General features: G+C 44.4%; 1 protein-coding gene across 1 annotated transcript in view; it reads right to left on the minus strand.

The window, feature by feature from the left end:
- Window positions 1-277: 277 nt before the first annotated feature.
- LOC311112324 (CLIP-associating protein 1-B-like) overlaps window positions 278-25,374 on the minus strand; it is a 44,698-nt gene continuing 19,601 nt past the window's right edge. The window contains exons 9-37 of the mRNA XM_084155385.1: window positions 24,037-24,171; window positions 23,178-23,266; window positions 22,943-23,035; window positions 22,550-22,695; window positions 22,160-22,295; window positions 21,774-21,844; window positions 21,617-21,676; window positions 20,899-20,976; window positions 20,537-20,704; window positions 18,155-18,201; window positions 17,353-17,532; window positions 15,707-15,814; window positions 15,207-15,362; window positions 14,802-14,906; window positions 13,237-13,367; window positions 12,809-13,053; window positions 12,406-12,469; window positions 11,927-12,090; window positions 11,453-11,675; window positions 9,853-9,996; window positions 9,221-9,333; window positions 6,782-6,923; window positions 6,274-6,505; window positions 5,721-5,794; window positions 5,398-5,565; window positions 4,881-5,009; window positions 4,394-4,600; window positions 3,482-3,598; window positions 278-3,258 (exon numbers count right to left, since the gene is read on the minus strand). Coding sequence (XP_084011511.1) covers window positions 3,175-3,258; window positions 3,482-3,598; window positions 4,394-4,600; window positions 4,881-5,009; window positions 5,398-5,565; window positions 5,721-5,794; window positions 6,274-6,505; window positions 6,782-6,923; window positions 9,221-9,333; window positions 9,853-9,996; window positions 11,453-11,675; window positions 11,927-12,090; window positions 12,406-12,469; window positions 12,809-13,053; window positions 13,237-13,367; window positions 14,802-14,906; window positions 15,207-15,362; window positions 15,707-15,814; window positions 17,353-17,532; window positions 18,155-18,201; window positions 20,537-20,704; window positions 20,899-20,976; window positions 21,617-21,676; window positions 21,774-21,844; window positions 22,160-22,295; window positions 22,550-22,695; window positions 22,943-23,035; window positions 23,178-23,266; window positions 24,037-24,171 — 3,809 coding nt within the window. The 3' untranslated portion in view covers window positions 278-3,174. The remainder of the gene's footprint in view (window positions 3,259-3,481; window positions 3,599-4,393; window positions 4,601-4,880; window positions 5,010-5,397; window positions 5,566-5,720; window positions 5,795-6,273; window positions 6,506-6,781; window positions 6,924-9,220; window positions 9,334-9,852; window positions 9,997-11,452; window positions 11,676-11,926; window positions 12,091-12,405; window positions 12,470-12,808; window positions 13,054-13,236; window positions 13,368-14,801; window positions 14,907-15,206; window positions 15,363-15,706; window positions 15,815-17,352; window positions 17,533-18,154; window positions 18,202-20,536; window positions 20,705-20,898; window positions 20,977-21,616; window positions 21,677-21,773; window positions 21,845-22,159; window positions 22,296-22,549; window positions 22,696-22,942; window positions 23,036-23,177; window positions 23,267-24,036; window positions 24,172-25,374) is intronic.

The raw sequence follows: 25,374 nt of genomic DNA on the forward strand, positions 1-25,374 counted from the left end.
GAGCCCATAAGAGCAGCAGGACAACTAATAACTGTTCAATTCAACTTTCAGTTTGCTTCCTCTAAGATAGCCTACTTTTGCAGCCCAAATTATTTCCAAAAAGATATATTAAAGCAATACACAGAGGATGCTATTCCTCTCAAGAAAATGCAAAGAGCGCCATCTGCTGCTCTTCCCATGTCCTGCAGAATATTTTTTCTCCCGCATTCGAGAAAATACTGTATATATGCTCTCAATTTATACTTCAAATATACAACATATGTGATGACATGCTTAGGACAGTGACAGAAGTTGGTTTATTTCAAGTTTCAATTTCAACTAATTCTATCACAGGAGAAAGAAGTGAACAAAACATGAAATATGTACAGTTGTCATAATACACAGAAAATATAACAGACTGTATATAAATATAAGTATGTGAGGGATAAAACAATAACTGAAGCTAAACGAAAGAAGCATGCATTGTAAGTGGTTCACAAGGAACAGAACAGCCAAGCCAATATTACATCTGTGGAAAATACTGCCATTACACTATTGGCTTTATTTACAGCAGCCTTGGGATACATCCAAAATGGAACCTTATTCCCTATATAGGGCACTACTTTTGACCGGGACCCATAAGGCTCTGGTCAAAAGTAATGCACTAGGTAGGGAATAGGGTGCCACTTGGGACATAACCTTGGTCTTCCAACGCAACACATTTCCTGTATCATCCATGACATATAATACAGTATTTCGAAATGGGGGCAAAAAGACCAATTCAAAAGCAGTATTCATAAGCTATTAGTATGGATTAATATTGCCAGGTATACTGTAAAAAAAAAAAAGAAGGCACAAGCAAATACACGCTCAAGATACATGGCTTGAGGATAATAGGGTTTGGTTTTTGATACAGGCCAATGTGTGCACAGAGCATTCAGTCACAGTATAGTATACCATGTTTGGTCTGCTAAATCAGCCCTAGCTTGGTAGCTGTGATGGATATCAATAGTGTGTGTGTGTGTGTGTGTGTGTGTGTGTGTGTGTGTGTGTTATATAATACAAGCTGACCAGACATTCATAGATTAGAAGCAACGTCTCTTCAACATAAAGTCAGAGTTGGGAATGTTAGTTAATCATTGAGGTTGCTGGGTATAATATGCATGTCCCCTCGCATGCAAATGAGGTCTCTCGGACTCTCTTTTTATAACGAGTTCGTGAATCAATTATTAAAAGTACTGTACAAAACACTCATTTTGAGTTTCATTTTTGATTCAATTGCAACAGGCAGGTCTAACAAAAGAAATACTGCGTTTGTATTTGACAACATTTTGGACTTGGACATAGCCAATGTTCCATCCAGTCCAGAGCTGATAAAATTGCTATGAGTTCTCACATTTGAGAAAAAAGAAACATTGTGCACTGTTACAGTACATTTAACAGTTAATGTAGTGAAACTCTACTACAGAAACAGTAAGGCCCGATAGTGTTCTCAGTAACACGTCACCCTTATCTTGACTTTTAACAGGGTTGGGCTCAATTCATTTCAATCAAATCAGGAAGTAAACTGAAATTCCAATTTCATTTTTATCCCCATAGACAAGCATTGAGGAAAATTGGAAATTGGAATTTCTGAATGGATTGAATTGAAATGGAGTTAACCCCAACTCTGAATTCTAGTTCTAATCGAAACAACTGTACCTTTAACATTCATAATAAGTACAGTAAAATACATAAGGTTTAACGCCATGATTAGTATTTCTAAAGCAGCAGTAACATTTCATAGGTGCACTTAAAAATGACATCTGTACATTTCAAATAAGGATGGTTAACAGTGCTTTGACAAAAAAGTTCATCCAAGTAGTTGGATTTTTTGTTACTAATTAATTATTGCTGGATTCAATTCAAAAGACCAAACTTCTTATTTCTTATTTTTTGCCTCCTATGTCTTTAAATTGTAAAGATTTATTTTCGAGCACTTGCACTTAAAATGTCCTTAGATTATCGACTAATATGTCAGATTGTCAAGGTCTTTCTAGTATATGACGAATAGGTATTGCCCATATTTTGCTTTTAGACAAAATATTTCACATTTGAAAGTTCTAGGACTCTTCATTGCGATTTTACATTACAAGAATACTTCAGATCCCAGTAGTTTTGAATCTCATTACAACATGCCTACATTTTTTTGCACAAAAACAGCAGACTCAACCTCCACCAACTCAACCAATAATTCCCCTTTCATAATTATGTATGAAGGGTGATATTGTGATCGTTGTGAAAAGGGAAAATATTCCTTCACCAGTTGCTGGGCCCAAACCACAGTCAACACAGGCGTTACACACATAGGTTACACACATAGGCAATTTACAGAGGCTTTTCCAACCCAGCTTTTCACTGCATTTACTAATCATTGGCCAGCCAAATGATCTTCTCCCACTAATGGAAATTAAGGTTTTTTAGATTCTCACTAACTGAGAAATTCTACCTCTTCACAAGGATTATTCTTTAAATACAGGCTTAAAAACATAGCATCGCCACTAAGAACAAATTCTTCAGACGGCAAATACTATGGAACAATTACTATCGAAACCGCCATTTTAAAATGGCCTCTTTACAAATGACTAAACACGTTTCCAAATAGGCCTATCTATCCATTGCGAGAAGGAACACTAGAGACAATGAGGCAGTAGCGTACAGAGCAACACTCTGCTTCCATCAACATTAAAACCTTTCAGACGGTTTATAAAGGATTCAGGTTTCATTCAAAGCTCTTTACATTCATTTGACTAGGTGTGAAGTAGTGTCGCATTCAAATCGTAATAAAATATGTGGAATTAAAGTATTTACAAGACGACAAAACAGAAGGAAATAAAATACTGATTGCAACAGGCATAGGGTTTCCCAACAAGGAACAACCTACAGCCTTTATTAAAATACATTAAAACCACAAGGAGGTCTGGAAAGAAAGATTGAGGCACAACTGTTTCCCTATCTGGGTCGCGTTCATTAGGGCACGCCATGGAAAATATTTCCAAACGGTAAAAATAAAAGAAATTTAGTTTCTTAATGGACCAGTAGTCCAGGTAGTCCCTTCCTGTTTCAGTCTGTTTTGCACCGTTTGGTGCCCTATGAACACAACGCTGTACTGTATGTACCTGCACACACATGGATGGAGCCGGAGGGCCATGTTCATTAGTATGAGGAGATGTCTGAGGAGCTGCTGCTGTTGCTGGTGGACGTCTGGGCTCTCTTTATGTACAAGTTCAGCAGCTTCATCTAGTGGGATAGTAAAGACGCTGAATGAAACCAACAAATCCCAACATGACGTTTCAAGATAATGAAAAACATTCTGCAACCTGTAGATCTTGAACAAAAGAGAAGGAATTAAAGACAATGTCTGCGTCCGAAATGGCACCCTATTTCCTAGTGCACTACGTAGGGAATAGGTTGCCATTTGAGACTGACCCAGACAGGGTGTTGAGATGAGATGGTAGTGTACCTTGCTTCCTGTGAGCTGGGCCAGGTAGGGCTTCAACTCTTCGCCGATGACAGAGTAGACAGCCACCAGACAGAACACACTGGCCTTTCTCACACTGCTCTCTGTGTTGTCATACCCCTGTACACACAAAGACATCAGAACATTAGACATACACTGAGCATACCAAACATTAGGAACACCTTCCCTGCCCTCAGAACAGCCTCAATTCGTCTGGGCATGGACTCTATAATGTGTCGAAAGCCTTCCAGAGGGATGCTTGCCCATGGCTGACTCCAATGCTCCCCACAGTTGTGTCAAGTTGGCTAGATGTCCTTTGGGTGGTGGACCATTCTTGATACACATGGGAAACTGTTGAGCGTGAAAAACCCAGAAGCGTTGCAGTTCTTGAAACAAACCGGTGAGCCTGGCACCTACTACCATACCCCATTCAAAGGCACTTAAATATTTTGTCTTGCCCATTCACCCTCTGAATGGCACACATACACAATCCATGTCTCAATTGTCTCAAGGCTTAAAAATCCTTCTTTAACCTGTCTCCTCCTCTTCATCTACACTGATTGAAGTGGATTTAACAAGTGAAATCAATAAGGGATCATAGCTTTCACCTGGTCAGTCTATGTCATGGAAAGAGCAGGTGTTCTTAATGTTTTGTATATACTCAGTGTATAGACAGTGTGGCATAATCCCAAGGACAGAAAGTAATCATTTTACGTAACTAAACCCCAAGCATCAACACTGTACTGGAAGTAGATACATTTCAAGTGCTTCTATTTGAAGTAGATACATTTAAAGTGCTTCTATTTGAAGTAGATACATTTAAAGTGCTTCTACATCAACCAATCAGTAAGTACATCAATAAATCAACCAATGGACCAACCAATCATTCAACTTGATCTATAAAGCCCTTTTTACCTGCAGTAGTCCTGGTATGATGTCAGGCAGCAGCTGGTGGAGGGATTCCTTGGTGATGCGTTCGATCACCTTGGTCTGCATCTTGATGGAAGCCAGGTTGATGGGGTAGTCAGCCGTCTGGACGATGGGACACAGTACCTTGATACACTGTTCTGGGTGGATGGAGCCGGCCAGGGTGGAGGCTGACTCCTCTGCTGCCCGCACAACCTGGGTAGAGAGGGAAGGGTGGAGTGAAGAGGGTGAAATGGGTGATAATGGAATGGGTTCATTTTGGTTTATTGGCAGAGCAGGGTACATGTACATCCACAGGCAAGACTACACTTCATCCCGATAGTCTTTTCATCATTTTATTTCGAGAGCTATCAACTCCATAAAAAAACAAACACATCATCACACAGAGTTGAAAGCTATTCATTCAAGAAGTGCAGACTTAGCATGTCCTCTAAAGCAGAGCCTCATAGACAGACAGACAGCCAATGAGAGCTACCTCTTTGTGGGAGTCTTTGTGTGCCTCCAGGGTCTTCATGATGGTGAGTTCTGCATAGTTCTTGAAGCGGGCCGGCTGGTTACGTAAGATCTCCTTCAGCACCCGTAGCGCCAGGGCCCGGATGGTGTGCTGCAGGTTGGGGAAAAAGGACACGACATGCTCAGATCCAACAAGTCAGACAGTGGAAGGAAAAACAATGGATTCAAGCATCAGATTTTGGCATTGCTCCCAGGACAGAGTTTACATTTACATTTATATTTTAGTCATTTAGCAGACGCTCTTATCCAGAGCGACTTACAGGAGCATTTAGGGTTAAGTGCCTTGCTTAAGGGCACATCGACAGATTTTTCACCTAGTCGGCCCGGGGATTAGAACCAGCGACCTTTCGGTTACTGGCACAACGCTCTTACCCACTAAGCTACCTGCCGCCCTGTTGATTGTTGTTTTAAAAGTATTTTTTCTTCCTATCTATCTCTCCATCCATCCATCCATTGATCCATTCCTCCAGAGTCCTTACATCCTGATCTGACAGGGTCTCCAGCAGCAGTAGCAGCATGGTTTTGAAGTGTTCCTCCCACACTGCCAGGCTGTCCTCCCGGGCTATCTTCAGCAGCTCCACCAGGGCTCCCCTCCTCTCCTCTGGCCTCTCACTGGGCTTCGACAGCTCCTTCAGCAGCTCACCCACCTTTCAATGACCACAATAGATATTAGTCAGTGAGCATAGAATTACATATAGATCACTAAATGGAATTTAATAGGATCTCCATGTCCGTGACTTTATAGTGTTATTATGTAGCTATAGTCAAAAATAAAAATAAAAATAAAAAGTCTATCAATCACCAGTTCCAGTTGCTCCGCAGGGGAACTGTGCTTGGTGTGCAGCATCTTGTTTTCTGCACCACACTCTTGGCGGCCTGCGAGGAAGAGGGGTGAGAGGGGGGGAGTCTTCCTTACAGCTGATATATAGCCTATTATAAACTGGGTGGTTCGAGCCCTGAATGCTGATTGGCTGGCAGCCATGGTATATCAGACCGTATACCACGGGTATGACAAAACATTTATTTTTACTGCTCTAATTACGTTGGTAACCAGTTTATAATAGCAATAAGGCACCTTGGGGGTTTGTGGTATATGGCAAATATACAATGGCTAAGGGCTGTATCCAGGGACTCCGTGTTGCATCTTGCGTAAGAACAGCCCTTAGCCGTGGTATATTGGCCATATATTACACCCGGGCCTTATTGCTTAAATGTATTATGACCATCCAAAATGGCACCCTATTCCCTATATAGCACACTACTTTTGACCAGAGCTATGTAAGGAACAGGGTGGTCAAAAGTAGTGCACTATATAGGGAATAGGGTGCCATTTCAGACCCTTGAGACAGCCTCACCATCTGGAAGCTGCTCCACGTCGTCCTCATACACCGTCTCTCTCAGGGCAGCCTTGTCGTAGGCGCTGATGGTGTCTGTGTAGTTGTAGGGGTTGTAGTCACGGCACCGGGGGCCGGAGAAGGAACGGGGGGAGGGGGTGTTGAGTAGGGAGGTCTTGTTGTCCAGGGCCGTGCGACCCCCGGGCCCCTCCACCACGTCAACACCAGAGTCTGATGCTGCTCCAACACCCGGCTGAGGAGAAACAAGACTATTGATATAACGTAACGTAACGTAACAACCATACAGTCTTATACATGTCAAAAATAACAAATGTATGCATGTCCATGTCTATTCTAGAGAAAACTAATATATTGACCAAAGAGAACAGTAGCCAAACAAGGATCTGGATTTAAAAGGGCTGTTGGAAGATACTCCCTCTAGTCCATTCTAACACCAATCCAAGTATTTTAAATCAATGAGGGGGAGTGAGTGAGTGGAGAATGGTAGGGAATTGCCAAAGCCCCTCACCGTGTCCTCTCTCTTGCCTCTGCCTGGCTCCATGAGGTCCTCCTGACTGCGGAAGCTGAAGTTCTGGATGGCCTCAGTGACGCCTCGCAGGGAGCTATAGATCTCATCAGTGTTCAGGTTCTCTGTGTCGTACTCCAACATGCTTCAGGTCACACCGGGAGGGGAGGGTTATTATACAAGTACGACACTAACATACACATACAACAACACCACAGGAAAAAGACGTCTGCCAGGTGGGCAAAAGCAGGAAAAAACTGGTTGAAACAACGTCATTTTATTTACCTAGTATGTAAAGATGTCATTTCAAGCAGTTTATCCCGCTATTCCTTTTCATATAAAATATCAACCATGCATAACAGTACGTGTTGACAGAGACAGAGTGGAACAGACTGGTGACTCAAGCTGTTAATGTGGTGAATCCTCTGAAAAGTGGCCACATGAGAGCACAGATTGCTGCTGCGGAATGAACAAAAGTGAAAACGATATTATAACCGCGATTGATAATAGACAGTACTGTGCAGCCGTCTTCATCGACCTGGCCAAGGCTTTCGACTCTGTCAACCACCGCATTCTTATTGGCAGACTAAATAGCCTTGGTTTCTCAAATGACTGCCTCGCCTGGTTCACCAACTACTTCTCAGATAGAGTTCAGTGTGTCAAATCGGAGTGCCTGTTGTCTGGACCTATGGCAGTCTCTATGGGGGTGCCACAGGGTTCAATTCTTGGGCCGACACTTTTCTCCGTGTATATCAATGATGTCGCTCTTGCTGCTGGTGACTCTCAGATCCACCTCTACGCAGACGACACCATTTTGTATACATCTGGCCCTTCATTGGACACTGTGTTAACAAACCTCCAAACGAGCTTCAATGCCATACAACAATCCTTCAGTAGCCTCCAACTGCTCTTAAACACTAGTAAAACTAAATGCATGCTTTTCAATCGAACGCTGCTGGCACCCGCCCACCCGACTAGAATCACCACTCTCGACGGGTCTGACCTAGAGTATGTGGACAACTACAAATACCTAGGTGTCTGGTTAGACTGTAAACTCAACTTCCAGACTCACATAAAGAATCTCCAATCCAAAGTTAAATCTAGAATCGGCTTCCTATTTCGCAACAAAGCCTCCTTCACTCATGCTGCCAAACATGCCCTCGTAAAACTGACTATCCTACCGATCCTTGACTTCGGCGATGTCATTTACAAAATAGCCTCCCAACACTCTACTCAGCAAATTGGATGTAGTCTATCACAGTGCCATCCGTTTTGTCTCCAAAGCCCCATACACTACCCACCACTGTGACCTGTACGCTCTTATTGGCTGGTCCTCACTACATGTTCGTCGTCAAACCCACTGGCTCCAGGCCATCTATAAATCACTGCTAGGCAAATCCCCGCCTTATCTTAGCTCATTGGTCACCATAGCAGCACCCACCCGTAGTCTGCGCTCCAGCAGGTATATCTCACTGGTCATTCCCAAAGCCAACACCTCCTTTGGCCGCCATTCCTTCCAGTTCTCTGCTGCCAATGACTGGAACGAATTGCAAAAATCTCTGAAGCTGGAGACTCTTATCTCCCTCAATAACTTTAAGCATCAGTTGTCAGAGCACCTTACCGATCACTGCACCTGTACACAGCCCATCTGAAATTAGCCCACCCAACTACCTCATCCCTATATTGTTATTTATTTTGCTCTTTTGCACCCCAGTATCTCTATTTGCACATAATCTCTTGCACATCTAGCATTCCAGTGTTAATACTATTGTAATTATTCTGCACTATAGCCTATTTATTGCCTTACCTCCATAACTTGCTACATTTGCACACACTGTATATATATTTTCTGTTGTATTTCTGACTTTATGTTTTTTACCCCATATGTAACTCTGTGTTGTTTTTATTGCACTACTTTGCTTTATCTTGGCCAGGTCGCAGTTGTAAATGAGAACCTGTTCTCAACTGGCTTACCTGGTTAAATAAAGGTGAACAAATAAAAAATAAAATAAAAAAAGGAAAAACAAAGAGACTGTGGGGTAGGGACAAATCAAAAAGGTGACACAGCCATGTGACATTGTACCTGGGAGAGTAAGCACTTCGTAGGGTCTTGAGGGAGGGGGCAGCAGGGGTGGAGGAGAGAGGAGAAGGGAAGGGAGGGGGGTACTTCGACAGGCCATCAGCACTCCAACCCCATAGCCGACTGTAATGTACCCAGAGCACGGCGAGGGAGGGAGGGAAGGAGGGAGGGAGGGAGGGAGGGAGGGAGGGAAAGAAAAGGGGGAATAGAGTCGCGAGGGAGAAAAAGAGAGATGTGAGAAGGGAACGGAGCAGAGCGGGGACGGGGGACTACTTGTTGTCATTGTTAGTTAAGTTAGTAGTGATGTAACTAACTTCTATGGTGTGTTGGGGACCAGGTATTAAAGGTTATGTTAGACCTACCTGGGAGAGAGCCCCCCATGGGAGCAGTTGGTGGGAGAGGTGAGGGGGCTGCTGCGACTGCTGGGGTGGCGAGCTGGGGGAGGAGTCCGTCCCATGGTGTTACTGGGAGAAGCCTGCGGATCACACAGAATTGGAGCAGTTACAGTACATTATAAACTGGGTGGTTCAAGCCCTGAATGCTGATTGGCTGACAGCCGTGGTATATCAGACCGTATACTACAGGTATGACAAAACATTTATTTTTACTGCTTTAATTACGTTGGTAGCCAGTTTATAATAGCAATAAGGCACCTCAGGGTTTGTGATAATATGGCCAATATGGCACGGCTAAGGGCTGAATTCAGGCACTCTGAGAACAGCCCTTAGTCGTGCCATATACCACACCTCCTCGGGCCTTATTGCTTAATTATATGATGCAATCCCAGTATGTTTAGATTACAATACAACTTTATTGTCCATGTTACAGCGAACAAAGTTTAGGTTATTGGCTAACGGTGCCAGTGAGAAGATAGTCAGCGCATTCGAGAGGATCTTCCTGAGCAAATTCAATATTCTTGTTTTGTGTAAATTCACTACTCATCTTCTCATGATGAGTAGATCTTTGGAAGACAGCGATTTTAGTCAGGTCTTACCACTCCGGTGTTGCTGGAGTTCCGGAGATGGTTATGCAGCAGTTTGGTGGCTCCGTCCTGGAAGGTCTTGGGCAGGGCCCCCAGCAGCATGGTGAACTCTGGGGTGTTCAGCTCAAACAAGGCGATCAGAACCACCTGGGCTGCCTGGGTTTTAAAGGGTCACAGAGAGGTCAATTGTTAGTGGTCATCAAAGAGGGCGTTCACTTTTTCCATTAACATTGATGTATGATATCACGCAATAATGAAGTGCATTTCAAGGGAATATTTGGCCCTTAGAGAAGAGACGGAACATTCAACAAGCCCATTCTGCTCTTACGTAACCATGAGTCACATCGGTCAATGTATTTACAAATACATGATCCAAATACATTGCACAGAAATACAGTAGCACATATTTGTTTAGGTTCAGATAGCATTCAGTTAGTCAGGCGAGTTAAAACCACATTGTCAGTTCTTGTAAACCAGTTAAAAACCAGCATCACAATGCTCTCGTATGAATTCCATGCATGTTGGTCAACCAAACCTGTCACTGCAGATAAACAAGACAAGAACCATGAGTAATAAGTAGCAGCAGCAGTAGGATATTATGAAAATGAAATACTACCGCACATTCAGAGCAATTCTGTTGCCCATTCCCACCCCATTGCTTAAAGGGGCAATCTGCAGTTGCTACATACATGTTTTGACTTATAAGTTAATTATATGTACCCATTGATTGTTGAAGATTATAACTTATAAATGCCTCATGAGCTTAGTTCAACTGTTGTACCCCCATCAGAATCCCAAATAAAAGCTTGTTTTACTCCACTGTTTGTAAACAAAGTAAATGTAAACAAACACGGTATAGCCTCAAAACATGGTTAAAACTATAATTTTGATATCATGGCTGGTCAAGTCCTTGCATCCCTAGCTCGGTCTATGAATTTGAGAGCGGTTACATTTCTCCAGCCCCATCTCTCAGCTTTTTAGCGAAACAGTGGTGGGGTCGACACCTTGTTATCATTTCAACTGCTGATTGCTGCTTTAACATTCACTCATTATGAAGAACCCTTTGAAAGCAGAAACAACTGTTATGGCTCATTCAGAGCCATTTCAGTCCCCATTCCCACCCCTGCACTGTCACAGTTATAAAGCAGAAACAACTCTGTGTCTGCCAGCAAGGCCAAGCTGTGTTAGAGACAGAGAGCCCAGGCTTGGGGAGGTTATGTGAGGCAGACTGCAGACCGAGCAGCTGACTGATGGGACTCTACTACCTGCTTGCACCTCTCCTCCACGTTCCCCTCTCCAGGTAGAGAGGCTACGGTGGTGCTGGGCCTGCCTGACAACTCCTCACCCGCCCAGCTATGGAGGAAGCTCTGGGGTTGGGGGTCGACCGACGGGTAGGGTGGGGAAATGATCAGTTTAAAATACTCAAATAAAATCAACCAAAAAGGGATGAAGCCGGCAAACAATAGTTATTTGAAAATTAGCCGGCTGGTTAAATCTGGCACGTTTACAGAAATGCTGATTAATGTGTATTGTCCCTGTGAAATATAAAGTCAATTAAAATGAAGTGTCTGACGTTGTTGCTATGGAAACAAACAAACCCAACTCTACCCACCTTCCTGACGTCGGAGCTCTTTGGTTCCGTGGTCCAGGTGATGATGCGGGAGACGGCCAGGCGCGTCTCGCTGGAGTTGACAAAGTCTGCGGGGTCCATTTGACGGGCCAGGCACTCAATGTACCTCAGGATGGCCACCTTGACCTTCAGGTTGGGGGTCTGGGTCTGGTCTACGATGAAACGCATCAGGATGTTAAACTGCTGGTCGAACGGGAACGAGTCCCTGGGAAAGAGAGGAAAATCAAGAGAAATAGCCATGAGATGAGAGGGACTGATCCACTAGAAACTCCACAAACAGACAAAAGCACCATCTAAGGGCTTTTCACACTACCAAGCAGAACCAAACCAAGCTGTACTGAGCTGGCCAGGTTACACATCCACCACAGTTGGTGGAATCGTGCTGAAAAGCACAAAATGGGAGGAAAAAAAATACCTGTGTGAAAAGGGTAATAGAGATGGAGCTTTAGTTCTGACCTGGTGACGTCAAGAGCCTTCTGGACCTTGGCCTGTACAGACCCCAGGAGGTCAGCTCCCATCTTCTTCAGCAGCTGGGTGAGCAGGACAAATAGCCAGTCCTGCAGGTCCTCTCTGTGCAGGGTGATGAAGTCTACCAGGGTCTCCAGAAACATACTGAACACCTGAGACCAGATGCAGTGACCACACAGTCAGCCACTCAATAATAGGCTATAATGTACATATTTACTTCACTGTTAAGGAGTATTACAGAGGACAACACACAGTATCAATAATTAATCAATCAACTATCTGAATAGTTTGATTCAATTGCATTATTATTAAAAGGTGACAGACAAAAACACTTACTCGCTGATGTTATAAGTCCACGGCAAAGACCACCATGCGACACAGAAACAGACAGTTAGTACAGTAACTACATTAGCTTCCCGTCAGAACACAGGTTATATCAGACATGGGGGATTCTGTTGTGAGCTCACCTTGCTGTGTGGGTCAGCAAACATCCTTGTGAAGATCTCACACAATCTCTTCAGCTCCACACGACTGCAACACGTGAGCGGAAAAAAAGTAAAGCCATCAATCGCACAGCGCCTTTTGGTTTCAGCTAGATTTCTATCTAAATTTAAATAAATTGGTCATTTAGCAGACGCTCTTATCCAGAGCGACTTACAGGAGCAATTAGGGTTAAGTGCCTTGCTCAAGGGCACATCGACAGATTTTTCACCTAGTCGGCTCGGGGATTAGAACCAGCGACCTTTCGGTTACTGGCACAACGCTCTTAACCACAAAGCTACCTGCCGCTATCTAGAGCCCAGTTGTCTCAGTGACGGCCTCAAATACATTACAAAAGTTCAAAACAAAAATAGATGGTCTCCATCCCACCTGAGAATTCTCTGGCTCTTGAGCAGGTTCTGTAGTCCCAGCAGACCCTCCTTCCTCTCTGACCAGTTGGAACTGGCACAGTGGTTCAGCACCTCGGCCACGTCCTCCGTCTGTCTCATGTAGTGGGGCGGCCCGCCGTTCCGCGAGCCATACGACCGCTCAGAGCAGGCGCTGCTGGCGTCGCTGTTAGCGTCATCGTCTGAGTAGATCCCCGGGGACTCGTACCGCCGTCTGACTGGCCGCCGCTGAGGGGTCAAGGATCAGAGGTCAGATGGTCGTACAGGTACATATACAGTATACTCACTAAGTCATGCCACAGAGTGAAGACAAATCAATGACACTGTTACTGTTAAACAAACTACCATGTGACTACAATCGAGAGGCTAATAAGAGTCAAAATAGATGTTAATGATGAGGTTAACATCTACCTTGTTGTTCCTGGCGTCTCCTAGTAACAGGGCGTCGGCTACAGCTGCCTCCACCTCAGTTCCAGTGTTGAGGATCCTCATGGCGTTGACAGAGGCTGAGATACGGGCCTGGTGAGCCAGACCTAGACGCTCTGGAGGAGAAACAGAGAGGTTGAATAATACTTTTATAATAGTATTGTATAGGAGCACAGTAATACAGTATTACAAAGGAAAAACAGTCGACCTATTAACAAAATGGGGAGTAGAAGTCATGGTGGAAAAACAAATGAAGCAAATTTCATCAGCACGCCATGAGAAACTCAAGAGAAGATACAGGGTATAGCACAAAATAATAATATGATGAATTTAAGTTGTATTTTTACAGCACAGTATAAAAATCTGCCAATAAAAACAAAAGTGTACTAACAAAACAGAATGACACAAAAGAACACAGATTGACTTGAAAAGTAAGACGCATCCAAACTGAAATAAGGAGGATGCTCAGCTCTATGTCGCCCTCTGTGGGATTCTGAGGTGAACTGCACTATGGAACACTGACATGCTATTGTCTGTTTAATAGAAACATGCAGGACAGGTCACCTGAGTGGCCCACGGACTCAGCCGAGTGGAGAGCACTGGTGGAGCGGGAGACACGTCTGGACGCTAGAGGAGGAACACGGGAGGGAGTGGGGTGATACTTTATTTGGATAGTCCATCTACTAACCCTAACCCCTCTAACACTAACCCTTATCCTAATAATAATAATAATAATAATAATAATAATAATAATAATAAGCCATTTAGCAGACGCTTTTATCCAAAGCGACTTACAGTCATGCGTGCATACATTTTTGTGTATGGGTGGTCCCGGGGATCGAACCCACTACCTTGGCGTTACAAGCGCCGTGCTCTACCAGCTGAGCTACAGAGGACCACTAACCTTACACTTAACACTTATCCTAACCCTAAACTTAACCCTTACCCTAACGCTTATTCTAAACTTAACCGTAACCTTAGCAACCAGTTGCTTATCAACAGGTAGTATGACCAATCCGGACTATCCAAATAAAGTGTGACCAGGAGTGGATATCCCCACACGTAAAGTTTGACATACCTTTAAAAATAGTATCTTCTTCAACTCATACAGTACATGACTGTCAACCTGAGGAGGAGGCATTCTATCATGTGACAACGCTAACTGGCTTCATGCCAACATTAGCACCAAGAATGTTGAGCGGCATCCCGGGATTGGACACAAAGGCTCTGACCGCAAGTCAATAAGCTTACAGCGGACACAAGTTCAGCGTCAACTCATCCCTGTATTATGTCACATCCATGTCGTCAATGACTCTAGCATGATTAGTAAAAAATGGTTGTTGAGGAAAATGTTGTTGTCACTCACTTAGGAGTGAAAGGGGAAAATGTGAAAAGACACAAGTTAACGCATGCAGAAGATGGAAGCAGAAGAGGTTTGTTTCGGTTGGTTTTCTTGTGATCTACTCTCCATCGGGCTAGTCTGGGTTCAGGCACTGAGGGGCATGGTGGCTATGGTCTCTGGGGTGGGCATGTTACTATACTGTACTCACCCAGAGGAGAGAAGCCCCGAGCTGGGCTGGTGTCTCGGCTGCTCTCCCTAGAGGTGTCCCTGCTGCAGCCCTGACTCATGCTGGGCCGGGGGATACGGCTCCTCGCTAGCATAGTGGTGGGGGGGGTGGGACATACACAGAGAGAGAGAGCAGCAGGAAGATGAAATAGCTTTATAACACACAGCCAGGCAGCCCAACACACTCAAAGAGAGAGAGAGAGGCGGAGTAGAGGAGGAGTTGAGTTCGTCGGGACAGAGGAGAGGAAGAGACGTGGTTGCATTCAGTGACAGACAGGAGGTTAGGTGGTTCAGAGAGCAGAGAGGTTGGAGACTCGGAGTACAGCTGTAGAGGGCTGTTTTCTGTCTTCAGTGTGTCTGTGTGTGTGGTCCTCTTCCTGGTCCTTACCCAGGCCTGATCTGTCTGGACTGGTGTCTCGGCTGCAGCCCTGGCTGCGGGGGACTTTAGACCTCCTGTCTGCTGGTGTTGTCCCTCCAGTGGCCCTGGGGATCCTGCCGTATGTATGGCTCAGGAGACGTCCAGGGGAGCCAGAACGACTGCCAGCTGCAACACAACATAGTATGGTGTATTTCTTAAGGGAGAAGAATACATTCCCACACAATGTCGAAAAGGTGGGAAGAATTTCAAACAACTGCTCTAGATCAGTGCTCCTTGATTCTGGTCCTGGGGACCCAAAGAGGTGCACATATTTGTTTTTGCCCTGGCACTACACACCTGATTAAAAGTTTGATGACTTGATTAGTGGAATCAGGTGTGTAATGCAGGGCAAAAACAAATACGTGCACCTCTTTGGGTCCCCAGGACCAGGATTAAGAAACACTGATCTAGAAACAATGTGTATTTTTTCATTACGGCATGATGCTCATTTTTCTGGGGAAGATACTCACGTTGAGACACTGACACCATTTTGGCTCGACTCCTCCCCCTACTGTCTGTGACAGAGGGACACGCCCCCACGCCGCTCCCTGAACTCGTTCTCCTGGTACGTACACGGCCTGGGATAAAGAGAGAGAGAGAGAGAGAGAGAGAGAGAGAGAGAGAGAGAGAGAGAGAGAGAGAGAGAGAGAGAGAGAGAGAGAGAGAGAGAGAGAGAGAGAGAGAGAGAGAGAGAGAGAGAGAGAGAGAGAGATAGAGAGAGAGAGAGATAGAGAGATAGAGAGATAGAGAGAGAAAGAGAGGTTGGGGAGAAAACAGAGTTAACTTCATGTGGACACAGATCCATTCAACCGCAGACACACCCAGCTTGGCGAAACCAGCCATCATCACCTACAGTCAAAGACTTCATACATAGACCACACAGAAAACAGAGACATACTCGCTAGTCTACACTTGCAGGTTGCTACCAGCCATTTCAACAGACGCATGCACTCAAATCTCTATTAAGCTGGTTCAAGCAAGACATCTCAAGTCCCAAATGGCTCATCCTCTATAAAAAGTGTTTCATCTCAACATATTAATTCACAACAATAGACACAAATACAGAAACATGATTCACAACAAATATATCCCTGTATTCTGTTCTACATAGGAAAAGGAGAGTACAGCACAAAATGAGTTCATGAAATTACAGTTAAACAGCCAATGATAAAGGTCAATAACCTGACAGACACGGAGGCTGCCTGCCTTTATAGTCATGTAAGTTGGACAGATCTATTTGTGGACACAATCAATGTCTCTGTCTCCTCTCTCTGGCTACCAACCCCAGTCCTGATGACCCAGTTCAATCTAGTTCTACCATGCAGACAGTCCATGCAGAGTTCCACAGATGAGCACCGTATTCAATGATGTTGTACACTACACAGACCAAGGACGACCACTGTAAACATGGTGCAGTACATTACACAGACCAAGGGGACAGAGAAATCTGGATGACGTCCTCCAGCTCCACACATCAAGAACAAACACACAGTTAGCCATCTCATCTTACCCTCTGGTCTAACGTTACCAGGTGTGCTGTCTAAGAGCAAAAACAAAAGCAGGAGAGTCCAGGAGAGAGGTTAGCAGAAGTTAGCAGGATAATCCCCATATGGAAGACTGAGGGGGGTTACAAGAAATCGGAAAGGCCCTAAGATGTATTTTAATCATCATATTTTGAGAAGAAAATTAAGAAATGAGGGTTAAATATCCATGCTTTGGTCCTATATCCCTCATAGTCAGCAAAAGTGGCTCATAGAAATAGAATTATAAACTGGGTGGTTCAAGCCCTGAATGCTGATTGGCTGACAGCCGTGGTATATCAGACCGTATACCACGGCTTTGACAAAACATTTATTTTTACTGTTCTAATTACGTTGGTAACCAGTTTATAATAGCAATAAGGCACCTCGGGGGTTTGTGGTATATGAACAATATACCACGGCTAACGGCTGTATCCAGGCACTCCGCGTTGTATCAAGCTTAAGTACAGCCCTTAGCCGTGGTATATTGGCCATATATATATATATATATCACACCCCCTCGGGCCTTATTGCTTAATTAGAACACACACAGAGACAGAGAGAGACAGAGACAGAGAACATATGGTTTGTCTCACCTAGAGAGGCGTAGGAGCCGGGTGGCAGGGCGGAGGCAGCACTGAAGGGGGCGGGAGAGGCGGGCACCGGAGTCATCCTGGTCTTGGCACTAGCGGTGGCGGCAGCGTTCACGTCCACGTCGCTACGGGAACGCTGGAGAGAGCCTGGGGTGGAGGGAGCTCTGGAGGGAGCTGCTTTAGCTTCGGGGAGAGAAGGGAAGGAAAGAGAGGAAGGGAGGAGAGGAAAAGGAGAGGGAGAAGAGAAGAATAATGGTTATAAGCCAAGCTCTCTACCCAAATGTATTTCATAAAGAAAGAAAATAACATGATTAACAAGTCGTAATGTCACGTGCACAAGTACAGTGAAATGCCTTTCTTGCTAACTCTAAACCCAACAATGCAGTGATCAATATCAATGTAGTACTAAAAATAACATAAGTTAGAACAAATACACACAGGAAATAAAAATAAGAAGAACACGAGAATGTAAGAAGCTATATACAGGGTCAGTTCCAGGGTCAGTTCCAATACCATATTTACAATGTGCAAAGATACTGTATAGATTTCATACAGTAGATGTCATGGACGTTGTTGCTGTGCTTGAAAAATCATGATCGACATTAATATGAAAAATATATCTTCTGGTGTCTGATTATATACAGAGCTGTGGATCATTTAAACGATAGATCTGAAATATTTTCTCCAGTGTGACGTACGTAGTAATGTCTGTGGTAGTAATGTCAGTCATGTAATGTCAGTCATGTAATGTCAGTGATGTAATGTCAGTCATGTAATGTCAGTGATGTAATGTCAGTGTCCTTACTCCTGGTCAGGGTGTTTCCCATGGAGCTCTTGGCAGACTGAGGACGGCTGTGGAGACAGACAGAGAGATAGACAGTGGTTAACCTGACCGACTAAGATCAATACTCTTTCATTACGACTACTTCTCATATCACAGACAGACAGAGAGGGAGAGAGAAACGGAGACAGAGAGAGAGAGAATGACAGAGAGTGGGATATGCGTCAACAGCAACCTTGGGAAAATCCTCTGCATTATCATTAACAGCAGACTTGTAGATTTCCTCAGTGAAAACAATGTACTTTGTAATTTTTACCAAATTACCGTACGACAGTCCACGTATTCACCCTGCACACCCTAATTGACAAACAAACAAACCAAAACAAAGGCAAAGTCTTCTCATGCTTTGTTGATTTCAAAAAAGCTTTTGACTCAATTTGGCATGAGGGTCTGCTACACAATTTGATGGAAAGTAGTGTTGGGGGAAAAAACAGTTAAAATTGGCAAAAATCCCACACATTTCTTTCCACAGGGCTGTGGGGTGAGACAGGGATGCAGCTTAAGCCCCACCCTCTTCAACATATATATCAACGAATTGGCGAGGGCACTAGAACAGTCTGCAGCACCCGGCCTCACCCTACTAGAATCTGAAGTCAAATGTCTACTGTTTGCTGATGATCTGGTGCTTCTGTTCCCAACCAAGGAGGGCCTACAGCAGCACCTAGATCTTCTGCACAGATTCCGTCAGACCTGGGCCCTGACAGTAAATCTGAGTAAGACAAAAATAATGGTGTTCCAAACAAGTTGCCAGGACCACAAATACAAATTCCATCTAGACACCGTTGCCCTAGAGCACACAAAGAACTATACATACCTCGGCCTAAACATCAGCGCCACAGGTAACTTCCACAAAAATGTGAACGATCTGAGAGACAAGGCAAGAAGGGCCTTCTATGCCATCAAAAGGAACATCAAATTCGACATACCAGTTAGGATCTGGCAAAAAATACTTGAATCCGTTATTGAACCCATTGCCCTTTATGGTTGTGAGGTCTGGGGTCCACTCACCAACCAAGAATTCACAAAATGGGACAAACACCAAATTGAGACTCTGCATGCAGAATTCTGCAAAAATATCCTCTGTGTACAACGTAAAACACCAAATAATGCTTGCAGAGCAGAATTAGGGCGATACCCGCTAATTATCAAAATCCAGAAAAGAGCCATTAAATTCTACAACCACCTAAAAGGAAGCGATTCCCAAACCTTCCATAACAAAGCCATCACCTACAGAGAGATGAACTTGGAGAAGAGTCCCCTAAGCAAGCTGGTCATGGGGCTCTGTTCACAAACACAAACATACCCCACAGAGCCCCAGGACAGCAACACAATTAGACCCAACCAAATCATGAGAAAACAAAAAGATAATTACTTGACACATTGGAAAGAATTAACAAAAGAACAGAGCAAACTAGAATGCAATTTGGCCCCAAACAGAGACTACACAGTGGCAGAATACCTGACCACTGTGACTGACCCAAATTAAGGAAATCTTTGACTATGTACAGACTCAGTGAGCATGGCCTTGCTATTGAGAAAGGCCGCCGTAGGCAGACCTCGCTCTCAAGAGAAAACAGGCTATGTGCACACTGCCCACAAAACAAGGTGGAAACTGAGCTGCACTTCCTAACCTCCTGCCAAATGTATGACCATATTAGAGACACATATTTCCCTCAGATTACATAGACCCACAAAGAATTCTAAAACAAATCCAATTTTGATAAACTCCCATATTTATTGGGTGAAATACCACAGTGTTAAATCACAGCAGCAAGATTTGTGACCTGTTACCACAAGAAAAGGGCAACCAGTTAAGAACAAACACCATTGTAAATACAACCCATATTTATTTTCCCATTTGTACTTTAACTATTTGCACATCGTTACAACACTGTATATAGACATAATATGACATTTGAAATGTCTTTATTCTTTTGGAACTTTTGTGTAATGTTTCCTATTCATTTTTTTTGTTCATTTCACTTTTGTTTAGTATCTATTTAACTTACTATGGCAATGTAAACATATGTTTCCCATGCCAATAAAGCCCCTTGAATTGAGAGAGAGAGAGAGAGAGAGAGAGAGAGAGAGAGAGAGAGAGAGAGAGAGAGAGAGAGAGAGAGAGAGACAGAGAGAGAGACAGAGACAGAGACACAGAGAGAGAGAGAGAGAGAGAGAGAGAGAGAGAGAGAGAGAGAGAGAGAGAGAGAGAGAGAGAGAGAGAGAGAGAGAGAGAGAGAGAGAGAGAGAGAGAGAGAGAGAGAGACAGTGAGAGAGAGAGAGAGAGAGAGAGAGAGAGAGAGAGAGACAGAAGGGGAGAAGGATAGAAAGGGTGGAGTGTCTCACTTGAGGCTCTCCTGTGAGGAGGAGGAGGAGCGGTCTGAGGCAGGAAGGGACATTATGCTGTCAGAACTCTTCAGGTGGGACTGGAGAGCCTTCTGATAGGACGACTCTAGAGCCTGGAACAGCTGCTCCGCCTCCCGGCTGAAGTGGCCGTGGAACGTCCAGTAACATCTGCACAAAACAACAGAGAGGACAAAGGCGCAGAAAGAGTGAGACAGCCTGTCTTCAATGGAGCAATGTTTCAGGTTGGCAGATATCAAATGTGGAGGAAAAGTTGTTACCATGATAACATGTGATGTTTGTGAACTCCTATTTTCAAATAAAAATATGGTTCATGTATGGCCGACAGTGTGAGAGTGACTTACTTCCTGGCCACTGATCTGGCCTCGGAGTCTGCATCATGGACTCCTTTCTTGATGGTCTCTGTCAGAACAGCTACATTCCTGAGGGGTCAAACAGAGAAGGAACACCAGCTTCATTCTCTCTGCATGCAGCATCCCTTTACCCCCCTCTCCACCAAAACCACCACAGCATAAAAAGCTACGGTTACATCCCAAATGCCACACTAATCCCTATATAGTGCACTACTTTTGACCAGAGCCCTACGGCACCCTATTCCCTATATAGTGCACTGCTTTTGACCAGAGCCCTACGGCACCCTATTCCCTACATAGTGCACTGCTTTTGACCAGGGCCCATAGGGCTCTGGTCAAAAGTACTGCACTATACAGGGAATAGGGTGCCATTTGGGACGCAATGTAATTCAATGAGAAGGGGACCTGAGAGCTCCCCTGACATCCCAGTCAGAGATTTGGTTTCACCACAATGATGAAGCACAGTGTGCTTTTATGGGATAGATATCCCTCCCTGGCATTGCCATGGAAACTGCGGAGATGAGGAGCGACTCACTGACAACAACATTGTTTCATATTACTGTAAAAATTCACTTGACAGTAGCTAGAAAAAGGTTTACAGTACAGTAGCTAGCTACATCACAGCAATACAATATTAAGTTGTTGAAGAGGAGGGACAATTATAAGTATGAGTTTATAGGCCTGTCTAGTAGCAGCCATTTTAGCGTACCTCTCTAGAGAGTTGGTCTGCCACTCCTGCAGCAAGAGGTCCAAGAACTCAAAACAGCGCCTGGAAATAGAACAATAAGACAGTCAGGGAAAACAGACAGACATTCAGCTAGAGAGCGAATAGGGATAAGTCTTTCTGAGGCTGTTTGTTTGTTTACCTTCTCACGGCCACAGATTTAGACTGGCAGCTGCTGGTCACGATAGGAATGAGACGAGGGTAGTGTGTATGCTGGAAGACAGAGAAAGACCCGTTTTTACTAATTCAGTAACTAGCTGTTCTAAACTCAATAGAAATGTGAGGAACACACAAGGCATCTTTGGAGAACAATCGCAAGCAACCACCAACAATGAATGCCCACATCGGAATGCAGTGGAATGTCATTTGCAGCCCTCGGGAAGGAAAGATGTGTGTTTGTGTTCCTAAAAAGAAAGGCTAGCCACTCGACCATTTGGTCTGACTGACACTCAACAACCCAGCTCAATTGAACTAAATTAAATTCACCTCAACTTCATTCAAATGTCAATAACTTTATTGTCCACTCACTCTGATGATGAGTCGTATGACAGCGATGCCGGATGTGGCCATGACCTTGGCCGAGTTAGAGACCAGGGTTAGGAGAGTGGGCATGATGGACTCAGCACAATGGTCAAACCTGTTCCCCAGGATGTAGGACAGGTGGCTGCAGGATAGAGGTACGAAAAAGAGATGGAGACAAGTTATTATGATATCAATAGTATCTTATTTTGTACTGATGGGGCTGTACAATAAAGTGTGGGGGGAAAAAACATTCCTAACACTCTTTGTAATTTCAGTTATTTTATTGCATTGATATTGTATAACGTTATAATAGTATGGCTTTGGTAACATTAAAGAAAGCTTGTTTGATTTGAATTGATACCGTGAGTAAGAGAAAAGGACTAGAGGTCTCCTTACCCCAGAGTGATACAGGCCTCTCTGACCACCTGAGAGCGCAGGTCTTTAGCGGACATCTTAAAGGCTGCCTCCATGAGACGCAGCTGCTGGGAGAAACCATCAAACTCCACCGCTCCTGCCAGGAGCACAGAACGCATCTTCTTCAACTAGAGAGAAGAAGACAACCAAAACCATCAAGCCATTCATCAAAATAACATTTCCAATCAAATGATAGAAGTGGCTGCTTAACAGAACAGTTACTTAATAGTCGTGGCTACATTCCAAAATCCACACTTAGAATGCATGGCCAATACATTGCGTCATTCTAAGTGGTACGCTAGTGTGGATACTGGAATGTAGCCAGTGTGATGAAGTCATCTGGAGGTGGGGGACGATTGGTTGGTAGTCTCTTACCGCAGTGACTCTGTGCTCCCAGTCTCGTTTGTCGTCAGCCAGCACCTCTCTGATCTTGGTCATGGCGTCCTCCATCTCCCTGTTAGAGAAAAGCTGAGAGGAGGAGAGAAGAGGAATCACTTAGAGGAAGCACATTCCAAATGCGTTTAATATACTACCTGTAACATAGGGCAAGTTTGCCCAAGCGAGAATAGTGTGGAATGATTTTGATATCGTTATGAGAGTGAACACATACTTGCATAATGGGCACCTCCTCGAAGGCCCGGATGAAGTCCTCCTCATCCACAGCCCCAGCAGCAGAAGCAGCACTAGGACCATCTCTCCCTGATATAAGCAGAAGACCACAAGGTCAAAATTGTTAACTTTACCAGGAAGCTATTCTAGTAGGCTATTATTCACACAAATATTCATCTTGGATTGGCTGCAGCCTTATGGAGTTCATGCAGGGTATATCACGCTCATTTCTCATTATCCCATGTTTCTATCAAATCTGTGTTCTCTCTGTGTTGTGGTTCCATTACATCATAACATAATCCTCACCATCGGCACTGTTCCAAGGTTACAGATAGACACTAGACAGCTCCACAGTGGCTTATCTCCCATACAAATCCTGGACAGAGGTCATTATTCAGGGCTCTACGCTCAACTTTGTTACATGGAGCACGTATGCGCCTAAGTTGAAAAATGTAGGCGAACACAAATCAATTTAGGAGCACGATGAAAAGTATTTGAGATATTAATTAGAATCATTCATTTTTCTAGGCGCACTGGTGCTCCTAAATAAAAATTCCATGTGCATTTGTGAGTAAAATGGTTGCACTGCAGAGCCCTGTTATTACCCATAGCCAAATAAAGGCTTTTCTAGATCATCCAGACATCATGAAGTCTAAAAAGCATGAACAATGCACTCACACAGATAGACGCACGCACACAGACACACACACACAATCATTCTTGAGGAAGCAAATGAAAGGCATACTGTGGTAGGAGAAAGAACTAATCACATTTGACAATGTTAAAATAGTCATGGCTCATCGTTCCATCCCTAATACACTCTCTGCTGGTGCTGGAGTGAACAGGAAGGGGCATCTCACCTGTTGATTTGGTGCTGGAAGCAGAGCTGGGCTTACGGAACGACCCCATGCTCACCGTCTTCTTCCCTGAGGAGGGGCCCTTAGAAGAGGAGGACCGCCCCCCGTCCACCGAATCATCATCATCAAAGTTCTTATCTGGGAGGGAAGGCAAAACAGAGAACTCAAGTTATTTCAACTCTGACACAATTTGAATGCTGACTGTACAAAACAAACAAAGCACGTTTCATATCAGCACCATGTGCTCAATCCCATTCCCTCATACAACAACACATTTCAGCAGCCGCCTACATGACCTTTTGGCATGACCTTCACACACACACATTGGGGGGGGGGGGGGGGGGGGTCATCAGCGTTCATTCTGTTGGTAATTGTCTAGGTCTGATTCCGGTCACCGGTGGTTGCGCCCACATGCTTTGGAAGTGAAGTGACTACCCCACAAACTGTGGTGTACTGAACATGTGAGTCCCGGTCGGTCGGCCCAGAGGGGGCAGAGTAATCTGCCAGACCAGCGATCAATGAAACAAAACCCCATGCATTATTCAGAGGTCCACACACTGCAGGGCAGCACACCAACACATCACATCAGTTATGTGCCATCTACCTCAGTGTTTCTCTCCTCATTGCAATATTAAAACGACGTACACTGTCAATATCCCAACAAGGTGTCTAATAAACCAGCCTCATTTAAAACCCAGCTCTGAGCATTTCTGTGTCATCAACACCAGTTGTGATAAGGGTAGCTCATTAACACAAAGTACAACAGATACAAAACTCATTGTACCCGTTTTCATCTAGATTAAAGACCATTTTAGTGGAAACAACCATTCAGCAATGAATGTATTAAAATCCAGAAATGGTTAGTGATAGCCTTCAGATTGTCTGAGCCTTCAGTCTTTATAGTGCATACTCTGTACCCAGCTGTCCTCTCCTGTCTGTCACTCCTCAGCTGAAAATGTAAATCCCCCCAATCTCTCAATCTTCATCTCTTGACATGACCCACATTCCTCCAAGGCGCTCATTAACATTAATACAATGGGCCTCTCCTCTACCCCCACGTGTCAAGAAGAAAGAGAAGCAGAGCTTACAGGCACAGATCTTCCTGCAGACCAGTTTCCTCAGCATGTCGACAGACAGTCCACTCCAGACCCACTCCTCACTCCTCACAATCTCCACAGGTCTCCCAGCTAGCTCCCTCGCTGCAGGCAGCTAGCAGTAACAGCTACACGCTCTCCTCCCTGACGCGTGAGCACCCGTGGCTCAGGCTATGGCTGCCCTCCTGCTACACAGTTGACACTCTCTCCCAGTAACACACAAGCGCTTGCTGTGCTGTGATGCTAG

The sequence above is a fragment of the Coregonus lavaretus genome, assembly GCF_964263955.1.
Source record: "Coregonus lavaretus genome assembly, chromosome: 38".
NCBI lineage: Eukaryota > Metazoa > Chordata > Actinopteri > Salmoniformes > Salmonidae > Coregonus > Coregonus lavaretus.